The sequence below is a fragment of the Colletotrichum phormii genome (assembly GCF_030913505.1).
Source record: "Colletotrichum phormii strain CBS 102054 chromosome Unknown BDP81scaffold_2, whole genome shotgun sequence".
NCBI classification, from domain to species: domain Eukaryota; kingdom Fungi; phylum Ascomycota; class Sordariomycetes; order Glomerellales; family Glomerellaceae; genus Colletotrichum; species Colletotrichum phormii.
The window spans coordinates 2730121-2752857 of record NW_026851444.1 but is presented as its reverse complement, the minus strand read 5'-3'; the positions used below and the strand labels follow the sequence as shown (position 1 = coordinate 2752857).

Sequence of the window (22737 nt, the reverse complement as noted above, 5' to 3'; positions counted from 1 at the left end):
CTCTTCCCGCTCCTGTATCCTTTACCATTCTTCATCAAGTACCGAGAGGCTGGCCCGTCTGTAGGTTGCGCACTTCACACATCCATAGGTTGTTGTTGCCGTCGGCCGCACCGGGATCTCGACCTGGAGTTGTCATCCCTCACGTTGCATTTCGCATCTGCGGCGCGTATCGAACCTCCTGCAGCTGCCGCACAAGCACGACGACAGCCGGAAGCGACGCTCGCACACGTCGACTGTTAACTGCCATCTGCAGCTTCGCATACCGCATACCGCATCTTTGCGTACTCGTCCTCGTCCCCGTCCTCGTCTCCCCTCGGTCCTTCCTTCCACCGGCATTTTCCATACGTCCAGGTCTCCTGCCTTCCCAATTGATACAGGTTTCGCGTGGTCCTCCTGATACACTAGCGTCCTTCTCAATCAGAGCTGCACCTGCCTTCTATCACATCGTGACTACCCTTTTTCCTCTTTCCATCTTTTCTCGGCTCTTGTCAACCACGACGTTCAATCTTCACCCTACACCACCTGCCGACGTCGGCTTCCCTTTTTCACCTCGTCGAATCTTGTCTCCCCTTGGGACGGCACTCTCGTCAATTCGACTTCTTGCATCTCTCTCTCCCTATTCAACCTCCACAGGCTCTCCTCCATGGTCTAGGCTATTGGTCATCGCAGCTTTTCAACCTTTCACCCCTGCGACTTCCTATCCCCGACCGCAACTGTATCTTAACTTCATCCTCACTCACTTCTACGACGCCAATCATCGGACGAACTACGTCCTCGGGCCTCCACAAGGTCTGACCATCTAACAACACGCCGTTTTCCGAATTTCGGGCATGCGATTGATCGGCCGGTTCAAGCTCACAGTTTTGCGTCTCAACCAGCACCAAAGTCGGCTGGCTGTATATATCCAGCATCCCTAACATCTCCCCCTGGTCACCCGGATCTTCATTACAACACGCGTCTCTTGTTTGGACCGACGAGAAACGACTCGCAATGTGGGAAGTCGTGTGGACGGACCCCGACAGGGAGTCTAGAAAGGAGCACCGCGAGAGGAAAGCAGTTGAGCGGGAGCATAAGGACAAGACCAGAGCATCTAGGAGCTCCATGTCCACTCGCAGCTCTTCGTCGTCCGACAACAAACCATTCAGCTTCTTCGGATCTAGGAGTCTTAAGAGGACACTGACACCATCAAGCGCCAAAACATCCACCGCACACGCACTCAAAGCCCCGAGCATCGATAGCACATTCAGAGGCTCGCTTTTGTCGGCTGTCTCGGAGCCACCGCCACTCCCCACGGAGCTCCCATGCAGCCCCGTCACCACGGTCGATCGCACTTACATGCCGCAGGAGCAACATTGTGTCGAGTCACAGCAGAGCTCACCAATCTCATCCAACAGAGGTAGACCGGCCCATTTCCACAAGCCTGCCACAGCTCACTGATGTTCAGGCTTCCTAGACTCTGTTTTCTCCAAGTGGACAGACACCTCCATGGGTGGTCCGACATCCCCATGCAACACATCGGTCGCCGAGTCGACGTCAGCAAAGAGAGAACATTACGTCCAGACTCTCGGCCCAACCTCTTTTATCACCAAAAGCACAGAGGTCACTATCCTGCCTCGGACGATAGAAAACGATATCTCAGGCCTGATCTCTCATATAACCATCACAGCTGAGCCAGTCAAGGAGGAGCCCCCAACCCCTCCGCGTTCTCCAACAGCGCAGTGAGTATTTCATATTACCCAAACAGCATCGTCACTGACAAGACATAGGCCCGCGGTAACCGCCCTGATATCACCGGCAATGCTTGACTCGCCGGTCAACCTCTTCCCTGGCCATCCCAGCCCGCAGCGCTCATTACGGCGAATTCCTTCATGGTCAATGGCATTCAAGCCCAACAACCCAGACTCCTGGAGACCGCCGGATGCGTGGGACTGCGGCCCACCACCAGAAGTGCGAACGCCAATGATTGAGGCGGTCATCGAAGAAACACCAGAGCTTGATACCGCATGTGCCATGTCCATGGATCTTAATGGGATGCAGCGTGAGATCAGGCGGATGGCCGCTGCAAGCCACAGCATCCGCCTATTGCGGTTGAAAGAGGTCTGGGGCGAGACCACCGATGCCAGTCTCTACAAGGAGCTAGAGATGGAAAAGAAGAGATGGATGCTTTCTTCTTTGCATAACATGGACAAGCCAGTGGATGTGGATCAAGCGAAGGTTCACCCCAACAAGATTACTCCTGCCAAGGCGAAGAAGGTCCTCGCGCTTTACGAGACTCAGGGTAAGTGGGAGCAAACTCAATTTCCGGTCACTTCAACTAACTTGTGCAGCAACAACGTCATATCTAGCGGCCATCCACTTCAATAAGCAAGTGTACCATCTGGCTTCGTCGCCGTTGTCTCATACACTCTTTCCAAATATCCACCCGGTCAATGTACCGGCCATTTCGCCATCGGCCTTCCCAGTGGCCCCGTCTCTTTTCGGCGTGGTCTACTCGTTGGCACTTCCGGCACTTTTGCCGTCACCTGAAGTTCCCAGTCTACTCAAAAATGTGCACCGGTGCCTCGCTACCGGTGGTGCCTTCCACCTCACATTGATCGATCCTCTTCCTGTTACGAATACGCTGGGCCCTCTGATGCGTTCGTGGATTGAGGAAAATCTCATCTTCAACCTCGAGAAAAACTTCCGCTGCATGAACCCAAGCAAACTCTTTCCTCTGTGGTTGGCAGACGCTTCCCTCCGTGCTGAAGGCAGTACCATCACCACTGTGAGGTTTTCCGCTATACCACCAACAGACAGACCAGACACGGCTACGACCGACGCCGAGGTGCTTGCAGATAAGGCTGTCAAGCAGGAGCTCCGCAGTATGGTCGGCCGCATGCTCTGGAGGGAAGTATGGGGACAGTACATCACAGCAGATCAGTGGTGGTGGGAGAACCCAAGAATTGTGGAGGAGTGCGAGCAGCTCAAGACGGCGTGGGAGTACAGCATAATCGAGGCAGTCAAGGAAGCGTGATGGTAGTTGCGCTGTCATAAGCTGCTTGTTTCTCTCACGAACCACAAACGAACGGGTGGAATGTTTTGGTCACTTTGAGGGAGCAGAGATGTGTTCCTCGGTACGGCGTTGGAGGCCAGATTTCTTTCGCAATACCCCCCTGGATGGCCGACAGAGCCACTTGCTTTACATATTGGCTTGGGAAACGGATCCAACAGGACATGGTGCGGATTTCTATGTATGCCGATGTGCTCTCATTTATCGAGCTTCTTGGGGACTTCTGAGAGGCCGAGTGGGCCCGCAGCATCACGGAGGATCGCGCTGCCACTATACGTTGGAATCAGCTGTAGTTATTACTTTGCAAGCGTACCCAATGTCGGCAGCAGAATTATACAAACTGGGATCACCTAGAGTTGCGGTGAAGTCGGTTTCAGTCGATTGATGTCTATTCTGTGGAAGTGGCTTGTCAATCTTTGAAGGTGGATTGTACACGATGAAGTCCCCGAAGATTTCACAATGCGTTTGTCAAGACTCAACGCATGACTCGAGAGCTACGGTTCATCAAGCCCCCACCCCAAGCCTACTTGGAAAGTCCCGAAACAGGGCTTGCTAGAGGCAGCCACTGCCGTTGACGAACGCCCTAGATCTATTATCACGCAACTTGATCGCCGTTGAGAGAGGGGGGGAGGGGGGGGACTGAGAGATAGAGAGCGGGAGTCGGCGGCATGATGTGGGCTGATATGGAGTACAGCGTGTTGGGGTATCTGACATTTGCCTCGGGACTCGAGAGGCGAGATTCACCCACTTTGTTGTCTCTGAACTTCTGAAGTGGGGGAATATTGAGCTTGTGATACCTAGTATTGATTACTACCTACGTATCCGTAGTTGCCCGCGGCCCGCGGGGTTGCTTTTGCTGCACGCTCCAGGTTGGTCGTTCAGATTGCATCGGGCCGCCGTTGCTTTTATTTAAGCGGATGTCTCGGTCTGGCCTCCATTGAAAGCTTGACTGCTTGAGTCACATCGTCATCGACGAAAAAAGAAGAAATGATAACATCATAGAAGACGGCCACGACCATATGACGGCTACAGGCGATGCAAGGGCGACCACATTTCACTAAACCACCCGCCTGACATGAGAGATCACGATGGGGCAAAAGCGACGTGGGCTCAGTCCGGATACTCGGCGTGCCGCCTAAGTCCTGACAGCGAAAGGGAGGGTGGACAAGAGCAGCACGCAATGAGATGTTGCGTCCCACCGCAACTTAGACATGCATTCAGAATTGGGGTGAATCGGGTGTGGTCCAGACACCAGAAAACCAAAGAATCAGAGTCAATCAGTGAAAGGCTTGAAAAGACAAACCGCGACGGTAAATGAAACGCGATCGTCAGGAGGGTCAACGAGAGCAAGTGCCGTTGGTACCGTCAAATGTTTCGTCGGGGAATTCTTGCATTTGCTGCATGGCCTTGCATGCTCTTACAGACTTACAACACTACTGTTGGATTTCAATAGTCCGTTTCTGGATGAGGATCAGATCTTCGACGCGGCATTTCTATTGTTTGGTAGCTGCCATTGTGTTGATGGTTCTCCACGGACCATATCTCGACCTGAGCTCCTCCTGTCTGTCTCCGTCAATTGCGTAAAGTAGTAGCGTGATGTTGAAGGCATAGGGCGACAGGGATGATAATGCTCGTTCGAACCGCCATTAGAGGAGAGCAGAGAAGAGCAGGCGAACGGTGGTTCCAACAGCCAAAAGGTAAAAGTGACTCTAGAAATTTTGCTGGCAAAAACATATTGCTACTCGGTGATCAAAGGCGAGGTAACAAGCCAAGCCAGGCGTACCAAAACCAACATCACCTCTCACTCCAAAAGCAGGGCGTTGACGCAGTATCATTTTGGGCAACGCAGGCGCAGGCAAACAAACCAGGGCAGATGCAACGCAAAAAGAAGAAAAGCTTGATGTTTTCCTCGCATCGAAGCCAAGATTCGGGGGGAAGTAAACGCCTTGCCTTCCGCCCAAACGGTATCGCCAGTATCTGAGGTGGTTGTCAGCTTCCAAAAGCGACCCTTGTATGCCCCTGCATGGGCGACCGCCAAGGTTCCCCTCCAACTTGGCTTTGTGGGACTTTTTCCTCTCCAGGAACCCACTGGGCTGGGAAAGTGGGTTGCGTGGGAACGGATATGGAATGGTACTCGGGCAACATGCTCCATCTTCTCTGCAACCCTCGAGCCCGACGGTCGACCAGAACCAAGTCCACGGAGAAATAGGGGTGGTGAATTGCTCACTTCAACATCTGTGTCTCTCGTAATAGTTGACTTCGTACAGGGGTTTCAACCTATCGAAAAATCACCGTCATGAGCAAGCAAAGTCAAAGTCAAAGAACCGGGCTGAGCGAATCTTCGTCAGCCCTGACTGGACTGATCCCCATCCCCCCAGTTCACCACCAGTGTACCTGCGTGGCTGCAAAGTGTGCGGCGTAGACCAGCATCGGGATGAGTGCCCCTTAAAAAAAAAAGCCCAACCAGCCACAGAACACCAACAGCAAGTCCAGACGAGGCCGTACCACCAGAGTAACGGAGGCGAAAGAACGAAAGGTGAGGAGGAAAAGAATGTCATAGACAAGCCCCCCCCCCCCGCGTCCCTGCAGCCGTCTGCACAATGAACCGGGAGCCGTGAGATGATGGGAGGAACCACGAGTTGTTTTCTCTACTCTGCTTCATGCAGTTATACTCGTAGTTTCTCCCTCACTAGATGCTGCTAGCCCTCATCCAATTACACCGCCACGAGAAAACGTGCCGTCTGGAACGAATTTCTGAGCTCACGGACCGTTGAGAGTGTCGATCCATTACGCTCTCTGTAGTTAGACAAAAAAAGCCCCAAGCACGTACCCGCAACCTCCTACTCCGTGCCTTGCGTGCTTGCGTACGTGCTCTGCTTATACGGCACGGCTCCTACGCACCGATGCCCTGAGACGAGACGAGACGAGGCCAGACGAGACGAAAAGCAAGTGCAAGTGCAAGTGCAAGTGCAAGTGCAAGTGCAAGTCCAGAGCTTAGACTTCCCGGGAGGAGGAACGCGCCGTTGGGAAAGAATGCAGGAACCCCCCCATCTTAGTCTTTGGGACGGCACGTGGAAGCCGAAAGCGTTTTTTCTCTAGTCCGTCTGGCCATTGTTCGCGCCGGTCCCAACGGCGCCTTTGGATGGTATTTTGGGCAAAATACACTGCCAGAGATGACGGGTCCGCCGAGAGATGATAGATCAAGCAGGTTTCACAAGGCAAAGATGTTTTTGGAGTCACGAGTAGTGACAAATGAACAGTAAATGATGTGCTATCTACAACCGAAACATTTTACAGACAAGATCGTTATAAATTTCCTGCTGGGGCATGCCAACGCATCAAATGCCCCCTAAAAGCAACAAAAATGAAACCTGCGTCCGCGGCAGGGCCTCCCAAAACAACAACATGGCTTCGGGGTATCATCCACAAGAAATCGTTTCGCTATCGTGACAAGTGCGCATCTTCTCCATACACTACGACCGCGATGCCTGCTCATTCGAGGCCGGTCGGCTATTCGTAAGCTCCGTAATGCTTTCGCTCTCGTAGTTCTTCGTTCTACGGTTCTGGCTTGGGATCTTGAACTGATCGCTGTGTCTGAAACTGCCCACAATTTCCGTCACATCTGGCCGCCGAGACGCATACCTGATGTCGGTCCACAACGTCTTGCAAGCCTTCCATGAAGTCACCACGTAGATGAGCGCATTCCAGAAGCCCTGAAGCGGGAGAACGAAAGCGCTCATGAACTCTAGCGGCGTCGAAGACTCCCTGGTATGGATCACCGAGTAGACGCGGTTGGCGCTCGACGGGACCCAGGTGATCAAGATGACTGTGAAGAAGAGGATCGAGCACTTTGTGTACGACCAAGCCGCGTTGTTGAGTTCGTAGTTGCGTCGACGGGCAGAGTTCATCGGGCGCTGGCCGGCGGCATCCGCCGTGCTACTTTCGGCAGGCGGGACGGCCGCTTCGGCCTGTGATCCATTGCGGCTATAGCGATTAGCAGAAATGCTGACGGAGTAGGCAGCGTTTGGTAGTTGTGGGACTGGCCCAGCTTCCGATCCACGTCTTCCCACCGTGGCAAGACCAATAGAGCCTTGAGGTTGATCCATAGCTTCCGAGGTGACGTAAACTTCGGTTGTCTTCATCGAGGTGAGAACGTCGTGGAACGAGTTCATTTGTTCATGGTCCGAGGAGCTGAAGTTACGAAGCTGCTTGCGCTTTTGGTAAATCTCGCGGCCGGCGCGGATGTAGATGAAGAAAGTGATCAAGATCGCAATCCTGGCCAGTTAGCAGAGGCCACATGAGGCTAGACGTAAACTTACCAAACGGGTCCGTAAAACGTGAGAATGCGCCAGATCTCCCATTCAGGCCTAATCCAGCACCATAACGTCGCGTTTCCATAGACCCTCAACCCATCGCCGTTCCTGATAAAGACGTATACTAGGGCTGGAATAAAGGGAATTCCATAACAGCAAATAAGATACGGTATCTCCATTCTTCGTAACCTTTCGGCGTCAAACTTGTAATAGAACGTCAAGTAGACGTTGATGGCCATAGTAAGTGTCCAAAACGCATCAGCCGGCATGAACCTGCAGAGTGTTAGTCATGAATCACTCGTGGGGCCATTATACCAACATTTGAACGAGAAATGCCTGAAGCTGACAGCCTGGAGAATCCGGAGAACCAATATAGGACCTCGCCATGAGGGTGCCAACGTTCGTCATCATATTACCAAAGGAAGCGAAGAAGACAAGCCGGTTGATGGGCTTGTGAAATGCCCTAGACGAGCAGAATGTGACAATGATGAAGACACACCCCAGCAGCGAGAAGACCGAGCAGGTCCGTTCTATGATGCTGAGAAGGTCGAGGTCTCCTTTGTCCAAGTTGGCCTTCTCTTCGGTTGTATCCATGGTGTCGGTGGTAGTATACGGAGCCGGCAGAGGTCCACTGTGTAGCCGGGTCGCTTTATAAGATCCGAAACAACGTCAGAATGGTGTCTGCGTCGATGGCAACCAATGTTGGTAAGTGGAAGTGGTTGTTGATGGCCTTGGTTGTGGGCCTTACTCGAAATGTTGCAAATCGGTTTCCTGAGGTGGTGGACGGCCAATAGTTAAGTACGCAGACCTCCCTCACTGAATATTCCCAGCCAACGAAAGTGGTGACGGCTCCGACGAGCAACAGGTTGTAGAGGCGTTGTCCAGCCCAATGGGGACGGTCCAATATGTCAACTTCCTGTCAAGATGCTATGCAAACTCCTGACCGGGATGGTCTGCAGGAGAGCACAAACGGATGTGCTGAACCAGAATCCAGGAGCCGAATTGTCGAGAAACAAGAACCAACATGGTCCGGAAAAGGCGTAGAAGACGGGATAAGAGGTGATGGCAACGACGGCAACATGTAAGAAAAAAGGAAAAGAGCCAGTCATCAACTCATCGGGGCGCCGCAGGCCCTAGGCCTTCGCATGGCGTGTAGCAGGGGCTTTGTAGGGCCGGCTTGGCCAGGATTCTCTCGAGACCATGTTCCATGTTGGGACAGGGCGTGTGGTAAGGATGTGAGCACCCTCCTGGACAGAGAACCACAGGAGAGAAGACACTCAAGATAGGTACCTAGTAATTGCTGGAGATTTGGTGTGGTCGCCATGTCCGCGTGGAGAGAAGTGAGAGGGCACTAGGGGGGCCAGGAGGAAGTATGTTGTCGAAGCTGGAACAGGCCAAGTGAAGGACTTAGCTCGCCACATCCGGGCCCACCTGCAACCAGCTTGGCGCGGGGTCGGACGAACCTGGGGACACTAGGGTGGTCCTGGTCAATTCCTCCCAGCAGCGCCGTTACAAGGCTCCCCTGGGCCAAAGTTCTCCTTCGTTGGGTGAGCTGTCGAGCTGCATATCCGTAGGAATTCTGCAGTGCCCGTATTCGTTGTACAAAATTGCCTTCAATCTCTGACCTCCCTGAGTGATGGCCGTCACCATCCTCCCTCACCGCGTGGCCTCCTCAAGGTGATCGGATACCCCTGAGCTGGCATTACGATGGGAGCCCGTCATCCTAATCAAATCAGCCATGTATTTCAGGCCTGAATATCACGTTTTCTCGGGGAGCTTGGACGTGCAAACCATGGTCAAGGCGGCGGGATGGTCAGCGGAAGGATACCACGGTACCAACCCCCAAACTGTCTGGCACTCAGGCGCCTCCTGGCCTGCCGCCACCGATGCCTCTCGGAGGACCGTCAACTTCTATCCTCCTAGTGAAACCCTTGTCAAGCCACCGCAAGGCAGGGATCGAGGGCTGTAATTTGGATGTGTCGTCGTTGGACCAAAGGCAGTTCGTGTTTGCTGACTCCATCAAGGCTAGCAGGGTAGTTCCGATAAAATAATCGGGATCACGACGCGAGGAAATTGGAAGTTTTCTGTACGGCTAGTTGGCCTTACTTTCGACGGAATGCTCAAGCTGCAGAAGGGTCTCGTTCTGCAACCCTCCGATGGTGCTGACGGAAACGGGCCGTGAGTGCTGATGTTTTGCTGCAGAGTTCCGTACAGTACCATTCAATCTAATAGAGCATTGCCACGCTGTAGAGGGCGGCAGCTAGTGAAGACTGACGTCCATGTTGCGTTCACCGTATCATCCGATGTGCTGGTGACACAGCGGCAGTCTACCGTAGTGAATCAGGTCTGGACAAAGACTGTTCTCTGGCCTCGAAATAAAGAACCTTTCCGTTTCGGGACGCAACGGTCAGTGTGCAGTCGCTGATTCGCGCAGGGTCTTTCAAATAATTCACATTAGTATGGAAATAGCTTGACGGCCAGCCAAAGTGACTCGAAGTGCCGTCGATTTTGCTGGTTGCTGGTTGCTGCTTTGTCCCAACATCTCGTCGACCGGCTGGCGGCACGGCGCAAGTTTCCACCACGTGGAGGGCGCCAAGGTCGACGATGTCTCCGAGCTGATGGTGAACGGGTGCTCGTGGGATACAATTGAAACTAAGACGAGGTCGACGGCGTCGTGATGTCGTCTGGAGTGTTGTCTCCTATGGGTTTGAGATGGGACGGAGCGAGACCTTCCAGCGCCGCGCCGTCTGCAAATTCGTACCGTCTGCTCGGTGCCGAGCCACACGCCAGTGATGAATCTGTGGAAGATGGCTGTTGGAAAGAATTGTTGGACTGGACGAGACCACGCGGTGGTGACTTAGACCTCGGCGACGAAGCTTAACAGTAGATCGAGTTCGACTGACCCCAGTTTCAGACAGCCACCTTGCAATTAGGCACAAGCTGTGCCGTCGTTTGAAGACCCAGACGGGATAGTACGGCCGTACCGAGGTGTCTGTTGGAGGTCCTGAACGAGCGCTGATTAGCTACCAGGCCTGCCAAAGCCCGGAGGATGGGAGGCGTAGGGGGTTGAAATGCATGAAGAAGGCAAAGTCTGGGGGAGGATAGTTGAGTGCGGATAGAATCTGCAGTGCTGTATGCCCTGACATGAACTTGGTTGGGTGCGGTCGACCGGAGGGAAGCAGCAGGAGGCCAGGAGCCAAAGAGAAGGAGACACGGGAGGTTTCTGGTCGTGCCAATGAAGGCAGGAAGCGTAACATTGAAGATGGGGAATTTACCCACATTTACCCCAACACTGCACCACTCATTCCCCAGGACCCAAGTGCCTGTTCCAGTGTTCCGGCCTGCCGTTCCAAGCGGGGAAAGTGGGGTCCTTCTTCCGAACATTGGTACGTACCAGACTCCGTACTCTCTATCTTTTATCCGTAGGTACTCCGTACCTCTTATGGGAATCGGCAACCACAAGCTTTCCAAGTTCAAACACGCCGGCCCCTCCAAGAGTCCAACCATGGCAAAGCCAACACGCGGGTCCCATCCATAAGGCCTAGCCCGAGCTGGAAAAATTTACCCTGCCTGTCTTCGTTCATCAGCTTAATTTACCGGCTTATGCCGCGCCTCCGCGCCTCTGCCTGTCCACCTTTCTTTGAGCTCTTGTCGTTGTCGTTGGCCAGCCTCGATCCTCGGTGCCAAAGTTTGTGCCGCGGCGGATCGTCTCCTTCTCATATACCATCGGTGAAGGAGCTATGTAAGGACTATAGACAAGAGATACGTTGTGCCCGAGGCTGGTTGCCACTGACGGCATCGAACAATGTTACCTTTGCCTCCAACCATGGCTCCAACAGATCCGACGTCTCGGTGCCAGCGGCCCATTGCCTCTGAAGGGATTGAATTGTGTTTCATCGATCGCAGGACTCTCATATGGCTACCTCAGACGGACTTGAGGGCGTTTTGCCGGCTGACCATAGCCTCTGGAATGTCCCTTTTCCCTCAATGCCCAGAAGTTTCTCGACCAGGTCTTGTCTTGGCTTCTCGTGGGTAATTAAGCAGGTGGTCGAACTCTAACATGTTGTTGGTAAACGAGCCTCCGCTCCGGGGCGTTGGATCTATGGATCTGGATGCCTCAACAATGCAAAGGTGGGCAGATTGCGGAGAAACACAAAGAGGCCTAGCGCGTTGGCAACATAGAGAGAGAGCCCTCTCCAGAGTTTTTTCGCTCCTGCCTATGATCGGTATCAAACCCCCTCACTTACAGTATCACAGTATACAAGCATGATAGGTAACCAAAGCAAGTCCAGACCACGCTAGTCACGAAATGTCTGCCACACCTATTCTCCTACCCCAGACTCGCCTGCCTCAAGGGTCTGTCCTTGATGCGCAATATGCGTGATCAGTACATAGGAGCTGACTGAGCCTGGCCATCTGTTCGGGGTTCTCGTCTGTGCGTTCCTGTCAGAAGTAACATGAGCCGCTACAACGCCGCGTGGCCTGCAGGATATCATTCCCCTGTCGGCTCGGTCAGGGAGGTGGTGTAGACGCTCTTCGAGCCATTATGAGCAATGACCGAACTCTGTCTAGTATACGGAGTAGTCTTCCTACTTTATGGTGACGACTTTGGCCAACCGAACGAACTCCTTCTCATTGCCTTCGCCTAGTCTAAGGTGGTTTCTAGACACTCTGCAAAAATAACAGAAAGGGAAGGAGGGGGAATACTGACCATATCATTCACGCCCCTGCCCGGAATCGAACAGCGCGCCCCTCAGTCAACCCGGACTCTGACTTCATTGGAGTACTTGTTTTATTAACCACTACACCACGCACACAGCTTTACCTGGACCGCCGACCTAGACGGACGCTGCTGTGCTGGTGACAGAAAGTGAGGTTGGGTTGGCATATATACCCTTAGCCCCACTTGGTGAGGTACGTAGAGGAAGGGATGAAGGAGGGATCATGGCGGTGGGAAGGAGCGACTGAGCGAGGTAGGTGTTGGGGACAGATGGGAACTCCTGAAGGCTGTGATTCATCCAAAGGTGTGCATCAAGGTCCTTTGCTCGCTGCATCCGTCCCCACGCTTGTCCATAACCACTCCGGATCCAGCCAACGTTAGGAGAAGAAAAGATGGCTCAGTATCCCGATTCCTGTTGCCCCGACCTTGGACTCAGCCGTCGTAAGAAAACGGTGACACACGAGCCAGCTGCCTCATTGGGGGGTTGGTTAATCTGAACGTGCCGCTTTCTTGACAGCGCTAGCGTCTGGGGTAATAAACCCGAACGATATCCTTTCTATCAAGGATGTGTACGCTACCACGGCGGACATCGCGAAATTTGAACAATTCCTCCGAGAACGCTTTGACAGACGCAAGCTGAATCGGTAATGTTTCTGGGCTGAGGGGTAGAATCCAAACGTTCCTCTTACTGGTCCAACCACGCGGAACGGGCAGGATTGGGCAAGGTATCTAGTGAAGGAGGCTAGAACTTGAAAGGACCAGGGCCGGTTAAAGGGATCCAAAGGAAGCCGAAAGAAGCCCGGGGGTAACGCTTTCGTCATATTGCGGCGAGGAGCAGCAATTATCTGGGTGTATGGCAACAGGACGGGTTCAAAGTCCTCACTGTGCTTTACTGGAATCTGGAGCAGGATGTTGTGAGTCTCTTCGGCTTTCCGTCCCGTGAAACCCAACAGCTGCCCGGGTAACGCAGCTTGGCGTTCGAACAGAGACCATTGATGCGTGGCATAGCTCGATTGTCAAGACTTGTACTGGTCAGAGAGCTGAGGCTGACTACCTATGTCGCTGTGTGAAGTTGTGGATCGTGTAACATCAAACGAGGAGTCTGATGTCTCGTTCGAGACAAAGTCATCGGTTGGTCGATCTACAACCTCACCCAGGATCCAGCACTAGCGGGGTGTTCTAGACCAGCCAGGTGCCAACTTATCGAGGGCAATTTGACGTCCAATGAAGTTCGGTCTTTCTTTCGGCGGTTCTAAGCCTCGTTCAGTATGGTCGGTGCGATGGCTTCGTGATAGTTGGAACATGCGTTAGTTGTAGAATTATGATCGTTGCTCAATTTGGTGGTCAATCTTTCTGGCGATGGCAAAATCAGCATTGCCAATGTCAAATTGGTCTATTGATTTTGATCATACGGTAGAACAAGTAAAGGTGGACATCCTCATACTCACATGTTTCCATTGTGAAGCACGGAGTAGACAGTATTACTCACGAGCCATTTGACTAACATTGCCGATGCAGCTCTGATCTATATCCGAGGTCGAGTTTCGCTTGGTGTTCCTCATCAGAAGACAGTAGCTGCTCGAAGAACTGGTCTTGGTGATTCGAAATGCTGGAGTAGGCTTTGTCCCACGTCTCATCCACAGCCACCGAAGCTGCAGAATCTCACTTCTTTGAAGCCATTGATGGAAGAGGGTGGAAACGACATGTCATCCCGAGAAGTCACAACGGGAGAGGAGCCTAGGTCATCGCCGATGGGTCTTTGTGAGGTTCACCATTGTCTCCTTATTCGGTTTCGAGGTTGAACGAGGGCGGCCCTCTATGGATACCTTCTAGTAGCTTGTACATCACACCACGGAGTCTTTGCTTGTTTGTTGGCTTCTAGAAACTTATTCTCCTGTCGATGGCGTAATAAGCTCTGGGCTGTTCCAGCTTTGTTTCGATTCTCAAGATGTCAATGGCCAGAAGCTGCGCGAGAATATCTTACGAGAATAGTCAAGATAAAATCAATTATACTTCATCAACGGAAAGCCTCACTCAAACACTCACATCCCCCGAAAAGTGCGTATCGAAGCAGTCTCGAAACCCTTCAGATGGCGGATAATCACGCGTGTTAGTATCTTCGTTCCACCCGTTCCACCTCTCTCAGAAAAAGATCTGACCATCTACACGGGGAACATCACAATGTCACGAGGACACAGGATGTCGAAACGCTCTTCCAAACGCAGGCACGCAAGCCCAGAGCCGGACTCCGGTCTCACAGAGGGGCTTTCCATTATCAAGGCCCGTCGCTATCCCCCGCGAAAAGACGTCGAATACCCAACAGGAAGACACCGATCTCTGTACGAACCTCCTCCTCGTTCCCCCAGACGCCACCACCGACACAGCCGCCAAATCGAAGCAAAGTCAGACACAGACGGCGATCTGAAGATGATCCCCATGCGCCCAGCGTCACCCTCAACCGCCCTCGTTCTCAGAACGAAACCCCCAAGCCATAAAAAGGCCCACCATACAAACGACGACGGCTACTTGGATATCGTGAGGCGCCGCCGAAAGCCCAAGCCCGAGATCGAGCTAGAGCCCACGATCCGCAGGACCTCGAAACGTCGCCGCAGCATAGACGATACCGGACGCGAGATACATCAGCAACAGAGCAGCGACCTCGTCGTCGACAACTACCGCTTCCGCAACCACATCCTGTCTCTCCTGGACGAGCAACGCACGTCGGTCGAGTCGTGGGCCCACAGCGTCGGAGCGGGGGGCCCGGCTGAGCCGATGGACTGGCAGCCCGAGCAGGAGCGGGTCGTTTACATTGCCCGTGACCTCGTGGAGTACGGCTGCTACGAGGAGCGGTGGAGAATCGGGGGTGAGCAGCAGCAGCAGCAGCTAGAGGACAAGCCGACAACGCCGACGGCGCAGCTCTCGTCGGAATTAGTGTCGTGGGCCGGTCAGACAGAGGTGGATGGGTCGACGATGTGTGGGGCGGCGGTACTTGGCTTAGGTCTTGTGGATGGGATTGAGTGAAGCGGGGGCTGGGCTGCATGAAGTCTGGAGATGTACATGTCGGGATAGGGGTTCGGGAGCTTTTTGGCAGACTTCACAATGCAGGCAATGAGAGCCAGACAGAGTGAGAGCAAGGGCACATCACGACGGATGTCAAGTCACTGCGAAAGGGGGAGTATGAGGCAGCAAAAAAGCGCAGCAAACTACTCCTATTCAAGTCTATGAGCCCATTAAACATGTCATTTTTACCGCGGAGGACTTTTTGAATACCTTTATGGGTTAACATGCAAGTTCTGAACTAGACCAGTCCTAAATTCCTAACGCCTGTCCAGATGAAGTCCGACCGACCGTACCCATTGAAGCAAAAGTCAAATCTCGTGGGAATCTCGCAAATGTACAGATTCAACCGCTCACCCACCACTCTTCCACCACTCTTCCTTACGCAACGCATACAATACTTTTTTTTCATCTTCCCTTTTTTTTCTCGCATTTATTTCGCGTAGCGCGAGTACTCGGCAGCGACGAGGCAGTGATCACGCTCGAAGGGTTCTGTCATGTGTTAGTCAAGAGTCTTTCGCAACCTGGGGAAAAAGGGGGTTACCAACCTAGCGTAAGCTGCTCCTTGGGGGTGATGCGCTCTCCTCTCAGCTTCTCGACCTCCATGGCGAAGACCTTGTGAGCGGGGGCGGTACTGTCGATACAGTTGGCCTTGATGGAAATGAGGATACCACCGCCGACCTTGAGGAACTGGTGGGCGTTCATGGCAACGATACGGGCCTGGTCGGGCTGGGCAACGTCGGCGAAGATGCAGTCGACCATGGGCATGAGCATGCGGTACTTGAGGGGTTGGCGGGCGTCCTCGACAATGGGGACGACGTTGGTGCGCTTGGCGGCCATCCCGATCAGATCACGGCCGGAACGAGGGGAGAACTCGACGGCGTAGACGAATCCAGTAGGGCCGACAATGTCGGCGACGTGGGAGACTGAGGTACCAGAGGCACCACCGAGGTAAAGGACTTTGGAGCCGGGGCCGAAGTAGAGCTTCTCGAGACCACCGATGACGGCAGCGGCCAACTTGGAGCGGAAGGGGTTCCACACGCGGTACTCGATCTTGGTGGTTGTGGTGGTGCCGTCCTCGTTCTGGGTCTGGTTGTCGACAGAGACGCGCTTCTCGCCGTAGACGGACTCTCCGGGGACAATGTTGCGGGTTGCGATGGCGTCCTCCTTGCCACGGACAACGAAGATACCCTCGTGACGGTGGGGCTCCTGCGATCTTTTGTTAATGACAATCTCTCACCACAAGGAAGAGTCGTTGTTGTGACATACCACGATGACCTTCTGACCTCCCTTCTGACCACCAGGACCGCCTCCACGGCCGCCCTTGGAGACACCTCCACGGCCACGACCACCGCCAGGACCGCCGCGACCACCGCCTGCAGGTTCACGTTAGCTCGATCTTCTTCTGCCTTTGACATTGCGAAAAGCGTCAGTTTCTCTCAAGACTTACCACGACCACCACCGCGTCCACCGAAGCCGCCACGACCACGGTCACCACCGAAGCCTCCACGGGCACCACCACGGCCGCCGAAGCCACCGCGGTCACCACCACCACGTCCGCCGAATCCACGACCGCCGCCGCGACCACCGCCACGAGGAGTGAAGGGAGCCATTGTCTTTGAAATGTGTGTCGGGGTAGTTGTTGCGAAAAAGAAAGAGAACAAGACTGGCAGTTCCCAAGTTGCGAAAAAAGTCGAATTGGGGATGAGAGGCGCAGGTAATGCTTATCCTCTTGGTGGCGGGTTGGGACAACTGGATACTGGGCTGGGTGTTTGAAATTTTTCGTCGGACTTTTTTTCTGAGAGCTTCAAGAGTACGCACGGGCCAGACTGAGAGGAAAGATTGTGGGGTCATCAAGGTGATTGGACAATGCGGAATTTTAGAGGTGCCGCTCTCCGGCATTTTTTTTTCTTACGATTAGATAAGGGGGGACCCAGAGGGTGGGGACCATCTGCAAAGTGGGGTCTCACACCTCGCAGGAAGGCAGGAGCGTCAGAAACCCAAGGTGGTGTCCAGTGAACCTGGCTTGCAACGGAATTGAAGAACACCTCGAAATATCATCCTTCCATTTGTCCCAACTCTCCAAGCCGCAAACTCATTCCGGAAAATCCAACAAAGGCCCCAGGCTGTTCATCAGTTCATCAGACAAATCGTGAGTCTCATCAGTTTTCCCATTGCAATTTTTTTTCCCCGGCCAAAGCTGGAAGAAATCGTCCATTTACCCCATAGGGTTGCGGAACCCTAAGGCCGACCCCCCTGCCGTTTCCCGATCCGCAAGCGAGCCAACCCGGCGCAGGAGGGCTAGGGTCAACGAAAGTTGTGAATTTCTTCTAACCTCACTTTGACAGCCAGCCCACGACCGACCACCGACCGACCACCGAAACCATCACCACACCCAACGATCAAGATGGTAAGTCGCACCGCCGCTCCCCTGTATTTTCGTCGACGAAGAGGAGGAAATATGTGAAATCGACACGAAATTTCGACCCGTCGCCCGTTGCCGCCGCCGAGACAAGTTCAACCCCTCGTCAACTGGGAGGAAAGAGGGTCGAAATTTCACGATGTCGGAAAAAAAAAAAAAACTGGACTTGTGACTCAATTATGTCACTCTCAACAGTCGACGAAGAGGAGGATTAAGGCAACACATGGGGACATGTCGTGCAGAAGAACCCCTCCAGACTGACATGATCGTCACAACCAGGTTCGCTACGCCGCTCAAGAGATCGCCCCCGCGAAGTCGGCCCGCTCGCGCGGTTCCTACCTCCGTGTGTCCTTCAAGAACACCCGCGAGACTGCCCAGGCCATCAACGGCTGGAAGCTCCAGCGCGCCGTCACCTTCCTCGAGAACGTCTCCGAGAAGAAGGAGGCCGTCCCCTTCCGCCGCTACGCCGGCTCCATCGGCCGCACCGCCCAGGGCAAGGCCTTTGGCGTCACCAAGGCCCGCTGGCCCGTCAAGTCGGCCGAGTTCCTCCTCGGCCTCCTCAAGAACGCCGAGTCCAACGCCGACGCAAAGGGCCTCGACACCGGCAACCTCGTCGTCAAGCACATCCAGGTCAACCAGGCCCCCAAGCAACGGAGACGCACATACCGTGCCCACGGTCGCGTATGTTTTCACCACTTCATTCCTATCAGCGAGAAAGGAGAGCTCAGAAACAAGGCTTTTGGCGAGACTAACACACGTCACAGATTAACCCCTACATGTCCAACCCCTGCCACATCGAGCTCATCCTTACCGAGGGCGAGGAGGTCGTCGCCAAGTCCGAGGCCGTCGCCGGTCGCGAGGACGTCCGACTCAACTCCCGCCAGCGTGGTACCCGTACCCGCCAGGCCATCACCGCCGCATAAACGAATTCCCATCTCACCTCTTTTCTAAGTTAAAGACGGTCTTCGATTTTTGTGGCGTGTGCGGTTCATGACGTGAGCAAAAAGGGTCGGCGCGAAGTGTGGACAAACGCGGTACACCCCCCTGGGATGGATGGTCTTGGGTTGATGGATGCGTTGATTCAATACAAAAAAAGAACTTTGCGGCTTTTCATATGCTGGTGTACAGGAAGGCTATGGTCTCATGGCATTTAGGGATTGGCATGCGAATTCACACGCGCAACGGTCTGCATGGGCCACCAATAAACAAACATGCAACAATGATTCCCCCCCTAGCTATCATGATCGGCATCGGCGTCAAACGGTTACGAGGAAATGCATTCAATTTTGGCCTGCTTCTATATCAATCACCCCAAAGTCGTCCTTGTGGTGCGATGGCGTAATGTACTGCCCGAGTCCTCGAATAACCGCGCCTCGAGGAATTCGTCCAAATGGTCGGTCTGTAGAGCCATTCCGACCTTGTCAATTGTAACACTCAAAGAGTGGACCTGCCTCAAATACAATGGAGACGATGATGGAGTTATCAAGTTTTGTTGTCTTCCTACTATAAGGTAGCTACGGAGTTGTGGGTTCATCCAGTCATTATCCCGCCCGCCCATCCGTCCCAATTTTTGAGTCCGTGGTATCTTTTGCCAAAAACGCCGAAAAAATCAAAGACTCCCGCGGCCCACCCAAATCCCAATCGTTATACAGTTTTCATCGTAACCAAGCAGTCCAGCTCAAACCTGCTCTGCCATCTTGGTAATCATACCCGTGAATCGTCCTCTTCCAGGATGAACGATACCATCCCTCTTTGCAGCTTCAATGACATCCTCATCGTACACACCAGTCCACTCCGTATCCATACCAAAGGCAGTCGAAAGGTTGAAGTGCTCCTGATTGTTCAGGTAATTGGTGATCTTAGCCGCCAGCCTGTCGCCGCAGGCCTGCATGAAGGGCATAAGCTCCCGTCGACGCGAAGTCACTTCCGAAGGCTCTTGCCAAGGGGTGTTGGTTGGCATGATACTATGATTGTCAACCGTGGGGGTGTCCAAGACTGCGTAGCCGCAGGACTTGAGCGAGATGTGCTGAATGCTGAGCAAATCCTTCTCCCTGACGAGACTGTGTGGCCGCAGCAACAGCGAGAATCCCTCATCCTTTCGTACAAAGTCGTCCACCCAATCCTCTTCATCATCTTCGTCATCTTGACCAACCATGATCTCTTGAATCGGCGGAGTCGGGGCGAGACGTTCAATGATGCCAGCCCAAGACAGCAGTCGTGGCTGTCTTAGTCGCATCCTACTCCAGCCGGCCAATGGATCGGATGGAGGCGGAGGAGGCGCCGCGTTGTTCGCCACATTGGCGATTTGCGGAAGAGCTTGGTGCTGCATCATGCCAATCAGATGCGCCGGCAAGACGCCAGGAGCATGCAGCGGGCCTTGAGGGACCACCACTCCGGCCGGAACCGCTGGCAAACCTGCGAAGGCCGTGTTGGCTTGGAGATGCATAGGAGCCGGCGGCAGCGCAGGTAGCTGATTATGACCGTGAGCCTGGCCTTGTTCATGTGCCTGTCCGATATCGGGAAGGTTTCTCATGGGCGCGCCCGTGAGAGAAACACTTTCGAGTTCCAGCTTTTCCAGAGACTGGGTTCCCATTGTCCGCAGAACCTGTAGAAAGACGTGCGGCGCCCAGTAGCAGTTCTTGAGCGACAGGTGTCTGATGTGCGGTAGAGTGAGCAAGGTTTCGGGCGACTTGGCACCTGCGTGGTGTATCATCTGCGACGGCGAGCAGAATGGGGCGGGAAGCACGTATTGGTTCCGCTGAGTGATGCCAGGTGCAAACTCGCCACCACAAATCCACTCGAAATGGAGGAATTTGATGTTGGATTGTGTCGAGATATGGTCTTGCAACAAGCGGTAGACCTTGGTCACCGCCTCTACGGGCGAGACGGGGTTGTCCTCGACACAGCCAGGAGCGACCTTGGATATCTGACGCCAGTCGGCTACAACAGCAAGAGCCACGTTGGTAAGGTTGGGCAGGCTCTGCCAGAAATCCGACCTTTGAAACATGTAGACGTGGCTGCTGGGAATTTTGGCGATCGTCAGGGTCGTCAAAGAACTGAAGCTATTCATCCGAGCGTTGTCGATGAGGGCGAGGACGTATGATTGAATGAGAGCTCGGTGTGCCCATTCCAACTCTAGCAGCATCTCCTTCTGGGCTCTAGTCAGATTTCTAGGCTGTAGTGGATGGCCCGCCGTGAGCTCATTAAGCACATTGGCCGCCGCTCTCGCCTCAGCGTTTGCCTCAGCAACTTCGTCATCATGCTCGGGATCCTCAGCGTCATTAGCGTTGATGAACGGGGGAGGTTGATTTTGGAGTAAGATCTGGGCGAGGTTATGGATGTTCTGAGGAGTGGTGTGAGCAATGAAATCGGCACGAGCTTCAGCGTTGGCCTGGGCTGCATGGGCGGCTGCATTGGCGGCTGCGACAGCGGCAGCAGCAGCGGCGGTACGTTCGTCAAAGTCGATATTCGACAGTGAGACATTCTCGGTGCTCAAGAGTATAGCAATAGCGTCCTTAGCCTGCTCTTGCGTGTACCCGGCATTCTTGACCATGGCCTCCAGTACGGTATACTTGAAATCTCGAGGACTCTCAAAGGCGAGCTTTCGGGCATTCATAGAGTCCGAATCGTCTCGGGCCAGGCGTCGCTGCAGGTTTCGGTATCGTAAATTGCGGAGGCCAAAGACCGGGTGCGGCAGGGGAGGGCTCTCCAACTGCTGGTCGGGTCCCAGAAGGTAGCCCAGTCCAGCATCGCAGCACAGCCCGAGTTCCTGAACCCTCACCAAGCACTTCAAGGCCTCTGTCATAGACGCTGTCTCATCGGCAGTCTGCTCAAGCCCCTCAAGTTCCGCATACCGATTGTACGACTCGTGAGGCCAGCGGTAGATACCCCAGTACGAGGTAACGGCTTTCTGGGTCGGCTTGATGGGAGGGTAGGCAAGGCTCTCCTCGTCCAGCTCGAGCGACAAGGCAAATCGAAGAATGTGCTCGCCAAAGGACTGAAAGATGCGCATGCCGCTGGAGAAGAGGGTGTCCACTCCGAGTGGAGGCTGCGCTCCACCTCCATCATCCAGGTACTTTTGCTTTCTCGCCTTGTACATCTCGGATCGGAAAGGAACCACAACGTTGCGGAAGTATTTGGATGAGATCATCTTGTCGAACTCGTGATTGACCAAGCGGAGGTTCTTGACATCCGAACGGGACAGGTAGGTGGTGATTTCGTCAAAGATCTCGACCGGGACCTGGCTGGTGGGCCAGGTGAGCTGGGGAGGGTCTGAAGCCATGGCACTTGGTCCTCGTATCCGCCGGCGTTTGCGGGGCATTTCCGAAGCAGCAGGTGCCCTTCTGTTCATTTCGACCGGTGATTAACCAAGCATAGGGAAGCTTGGCTGGGCTTTGGTGTCGGTTGTCAAGACTCGGTGGACAAAGGCGAAGGAGCTCGGCACTCCTCGGTCGCTCCGTCGTCGGCTGTTGGATCGGACGGTTCGGGCAATGGGAGACTGTGATAATTTGTGATTGAAAGTGGCCTGTCCCAAAATCGAGCGAATGCTGATTATTGACCGCAATGAGTGGTTCGCTGGATAATTGTAATTCGTGGCTGCAGGAGCGCTCGGTCGAATGCAAAAAAATCGATAAAGTCAAGGAATCGTGTAGGTAAGAGCGAGTAGCGGCGAGCTGAGCAAATCGTCGCAGTCGCAAGGTGCGCAATCGTCCTGGCTAGAGAATTAGCCATGATGTGATGATGAAGGGGCTATTTTCTGCTTGCTTACCTGGCTATTGACGATGTGCAATAATCAATGTGAACGATTGTGCTCAAAGAGATGTTTGGTTGAAGTGAGCTGGTTGAAGTTGGATTGGATAAAAAAATCCAGTGGAGAGGTGACAGTCCACGGAATTTCTCTTCAAAGCACAGCAGCAGGAGTCGAAGAAAGAGTGAAGTCACTGGTGGCAGGTGCCCGGCTCGGAGGTTTGTGGGACCACTCTTTAGCGTCTTCTCAGACAAAAGAAGCTGCGCTATTGGCTACTTGGATCAGCATGTGGCCCTAGAGTGGGGCACTTTCCTAGGGATCAGCAAGTACTCCGTACCTTGCTCCGTACCGCAGCCCTTCCAGGCGTTCAACATGGGATTGTTTGGCAAGGACGCTGTGCTTTTTGGCGGGGTGCTTGCGGCAAGGACC

At 53.9% G+C, this 22737-nt stretch overlaps 7 protein-coding genes across 7 annotated transcripts; 4 read left to right on the top strand and 3 right to left on the bottom strand.

The window, feature by feature from the left end:
• Nucleotides 1-990: 990 nt before the first annotated feature.
• On the top strand, nucleotides 991-3013 carry BDP81DRAFT_307966 (uncharacterized protein; the record flags this gene model as incomplete). Its single annotated transcript, XM_060583411.1, has 4 exons — nucleotides 991-1396; nucleotides 1454-1718; nucleotides 1767-2278; nucleotides 2328-3013. 4 exons carry the CDS (start codon nucleotides 991-993, stop codon nucleotides 3011-3013), a joined length of 1869 nt encoding a protein of 622 aa, XP_060450924.1.
• Nucleotides 3014-6522: 3509 nt separating this feature from the next.
• On the bottom strand, nucleotides 6523-7956 carry BDP81DRAFT_308766 (G-protein coupled receptor; the record flags this gene model as incomplete). Its single annotated transcript, XM_060583493.1, has 3 exons — nucleotides 6523-7324; nucleotides 7369-7635; nucleotides 7682-7956. 3 exons carry the CDS (start codon nucleotides 7954-7956, stop codon nucleotides 6523-6525), a joined length of 1344 nt encoding a protein of 447 aa, XP_060450923.1.
• A 2905-nt stretch (nucleotides 7957-10861) lies between these two features.
• BDP81DRAFT_416719 (uncharacterized protein) lies at nucleotides 10862-11367 on the top strand. Its single transcript, XM_060589558.1, has one exon. It carries the CDS (start codon nucleotides 10966-10968, stop codon nucleotides 11236-11238), a length of 273 nt encoding a protein of 90 aa, XP_060450922.1. The 5' UTR covers nucleotides 10862-10965; the 3' UTR covers nucleotides 11239-11367.
• A 2896-nt stretch (nucleotides 11368-14263) lies between these two features.
• Nucleotides 14264-15103, top strand: BDP81DRAFT_389896 (uncharacterized protein; the record flags this gene model as incomplete). The annotated part of the gene is made up of 1 exon (XM_060587329.1): nucleotides 14264-15103. One exon carries the CDS (start codon nucleotides 14264-14266, stop codon nucleotides 15101-15103), a length of 840 nt encoding a protein of 279 aa, XP_060450921.1.
• A 469-nt stretch (nucleotides 15104-15572) lies between these two features.
• Nucleotides 15573-16752, bottom strand: BDP81DRAFT_389895 (Fibrillarin-domain-containing protein; the record flags this gene model as incomplete). The annotated part of the gene is made up of 4 exons (XM_060587328.1): nucleotides 15573-15631; nucleotides 15688-16348; nucleotides 16409-16515; nucleotides 16590-16752. The coding sequence occupies 4 exons, from the start codon at nucleotides 16750-16752 to the stop codon at nucleotides 15573-15575; spliced, it is 990 nt and encodes a 329-aa protein (XP_060450920.1).
• Nucleotides 16753-17740: 988 nt separating this feature from the next.
• On the top strand, nucleotides 17741-18484 carry BDP81DRAFT_389894 (ribosomal protein L22; the record flags this gene model as incomplete). Its single annotated transcript, XM_060587327.1, has 3 exons — nucleotides 17741-17755; nucleotides 17841-18242; nucleotides 18326-18484. The coding sequence occupies 3 exons, from the start codon at nucleotides 17741-17743 to the stop codon at nucleotides 18482-18484; spliced, it is 576 nt and encodes a 191-aa protein (XP_060450919.1).
• A 755-nt stretch (nucleotides 18485-19239) lies between these two features.
• On the bottom strand, nucleotides 19240-22394 carry BDP81DRAFT_402835 (F-box domain-containing protein; the record flags this gene model as incomplete). Its single annotated transcript, XM_060588861.1, has 2 exons — nucleotides 22330-22394; nucleotides 19240-22272 (listed from the first exon to the last, which is right to left on the bottom strand). The coding sequence occupies exon 2, from the start codon at nucleotides 21910-21912 to the stop codon at nucleotides 19240-19242; it is 2673 nt and encodes an 890-aa protein (XP_060450918.1). The 5' UTR covers nucleotides 21913-22272; nucleotides 22330-22394.
• Nucleotides 22395-22737: the final 343 nt, after the last annotated feature.

Bases quoted from the DNA above. Each gene is read 5' to 3' on its own strand.
- BDP81DRAFT_416719 (XM_060589558.1), top strand. From the start codon at position 10,966: ATGCCGCGCCTCCGCGCCTCTGCCTGTCCACCTTTCTTTGAGCTCTTG.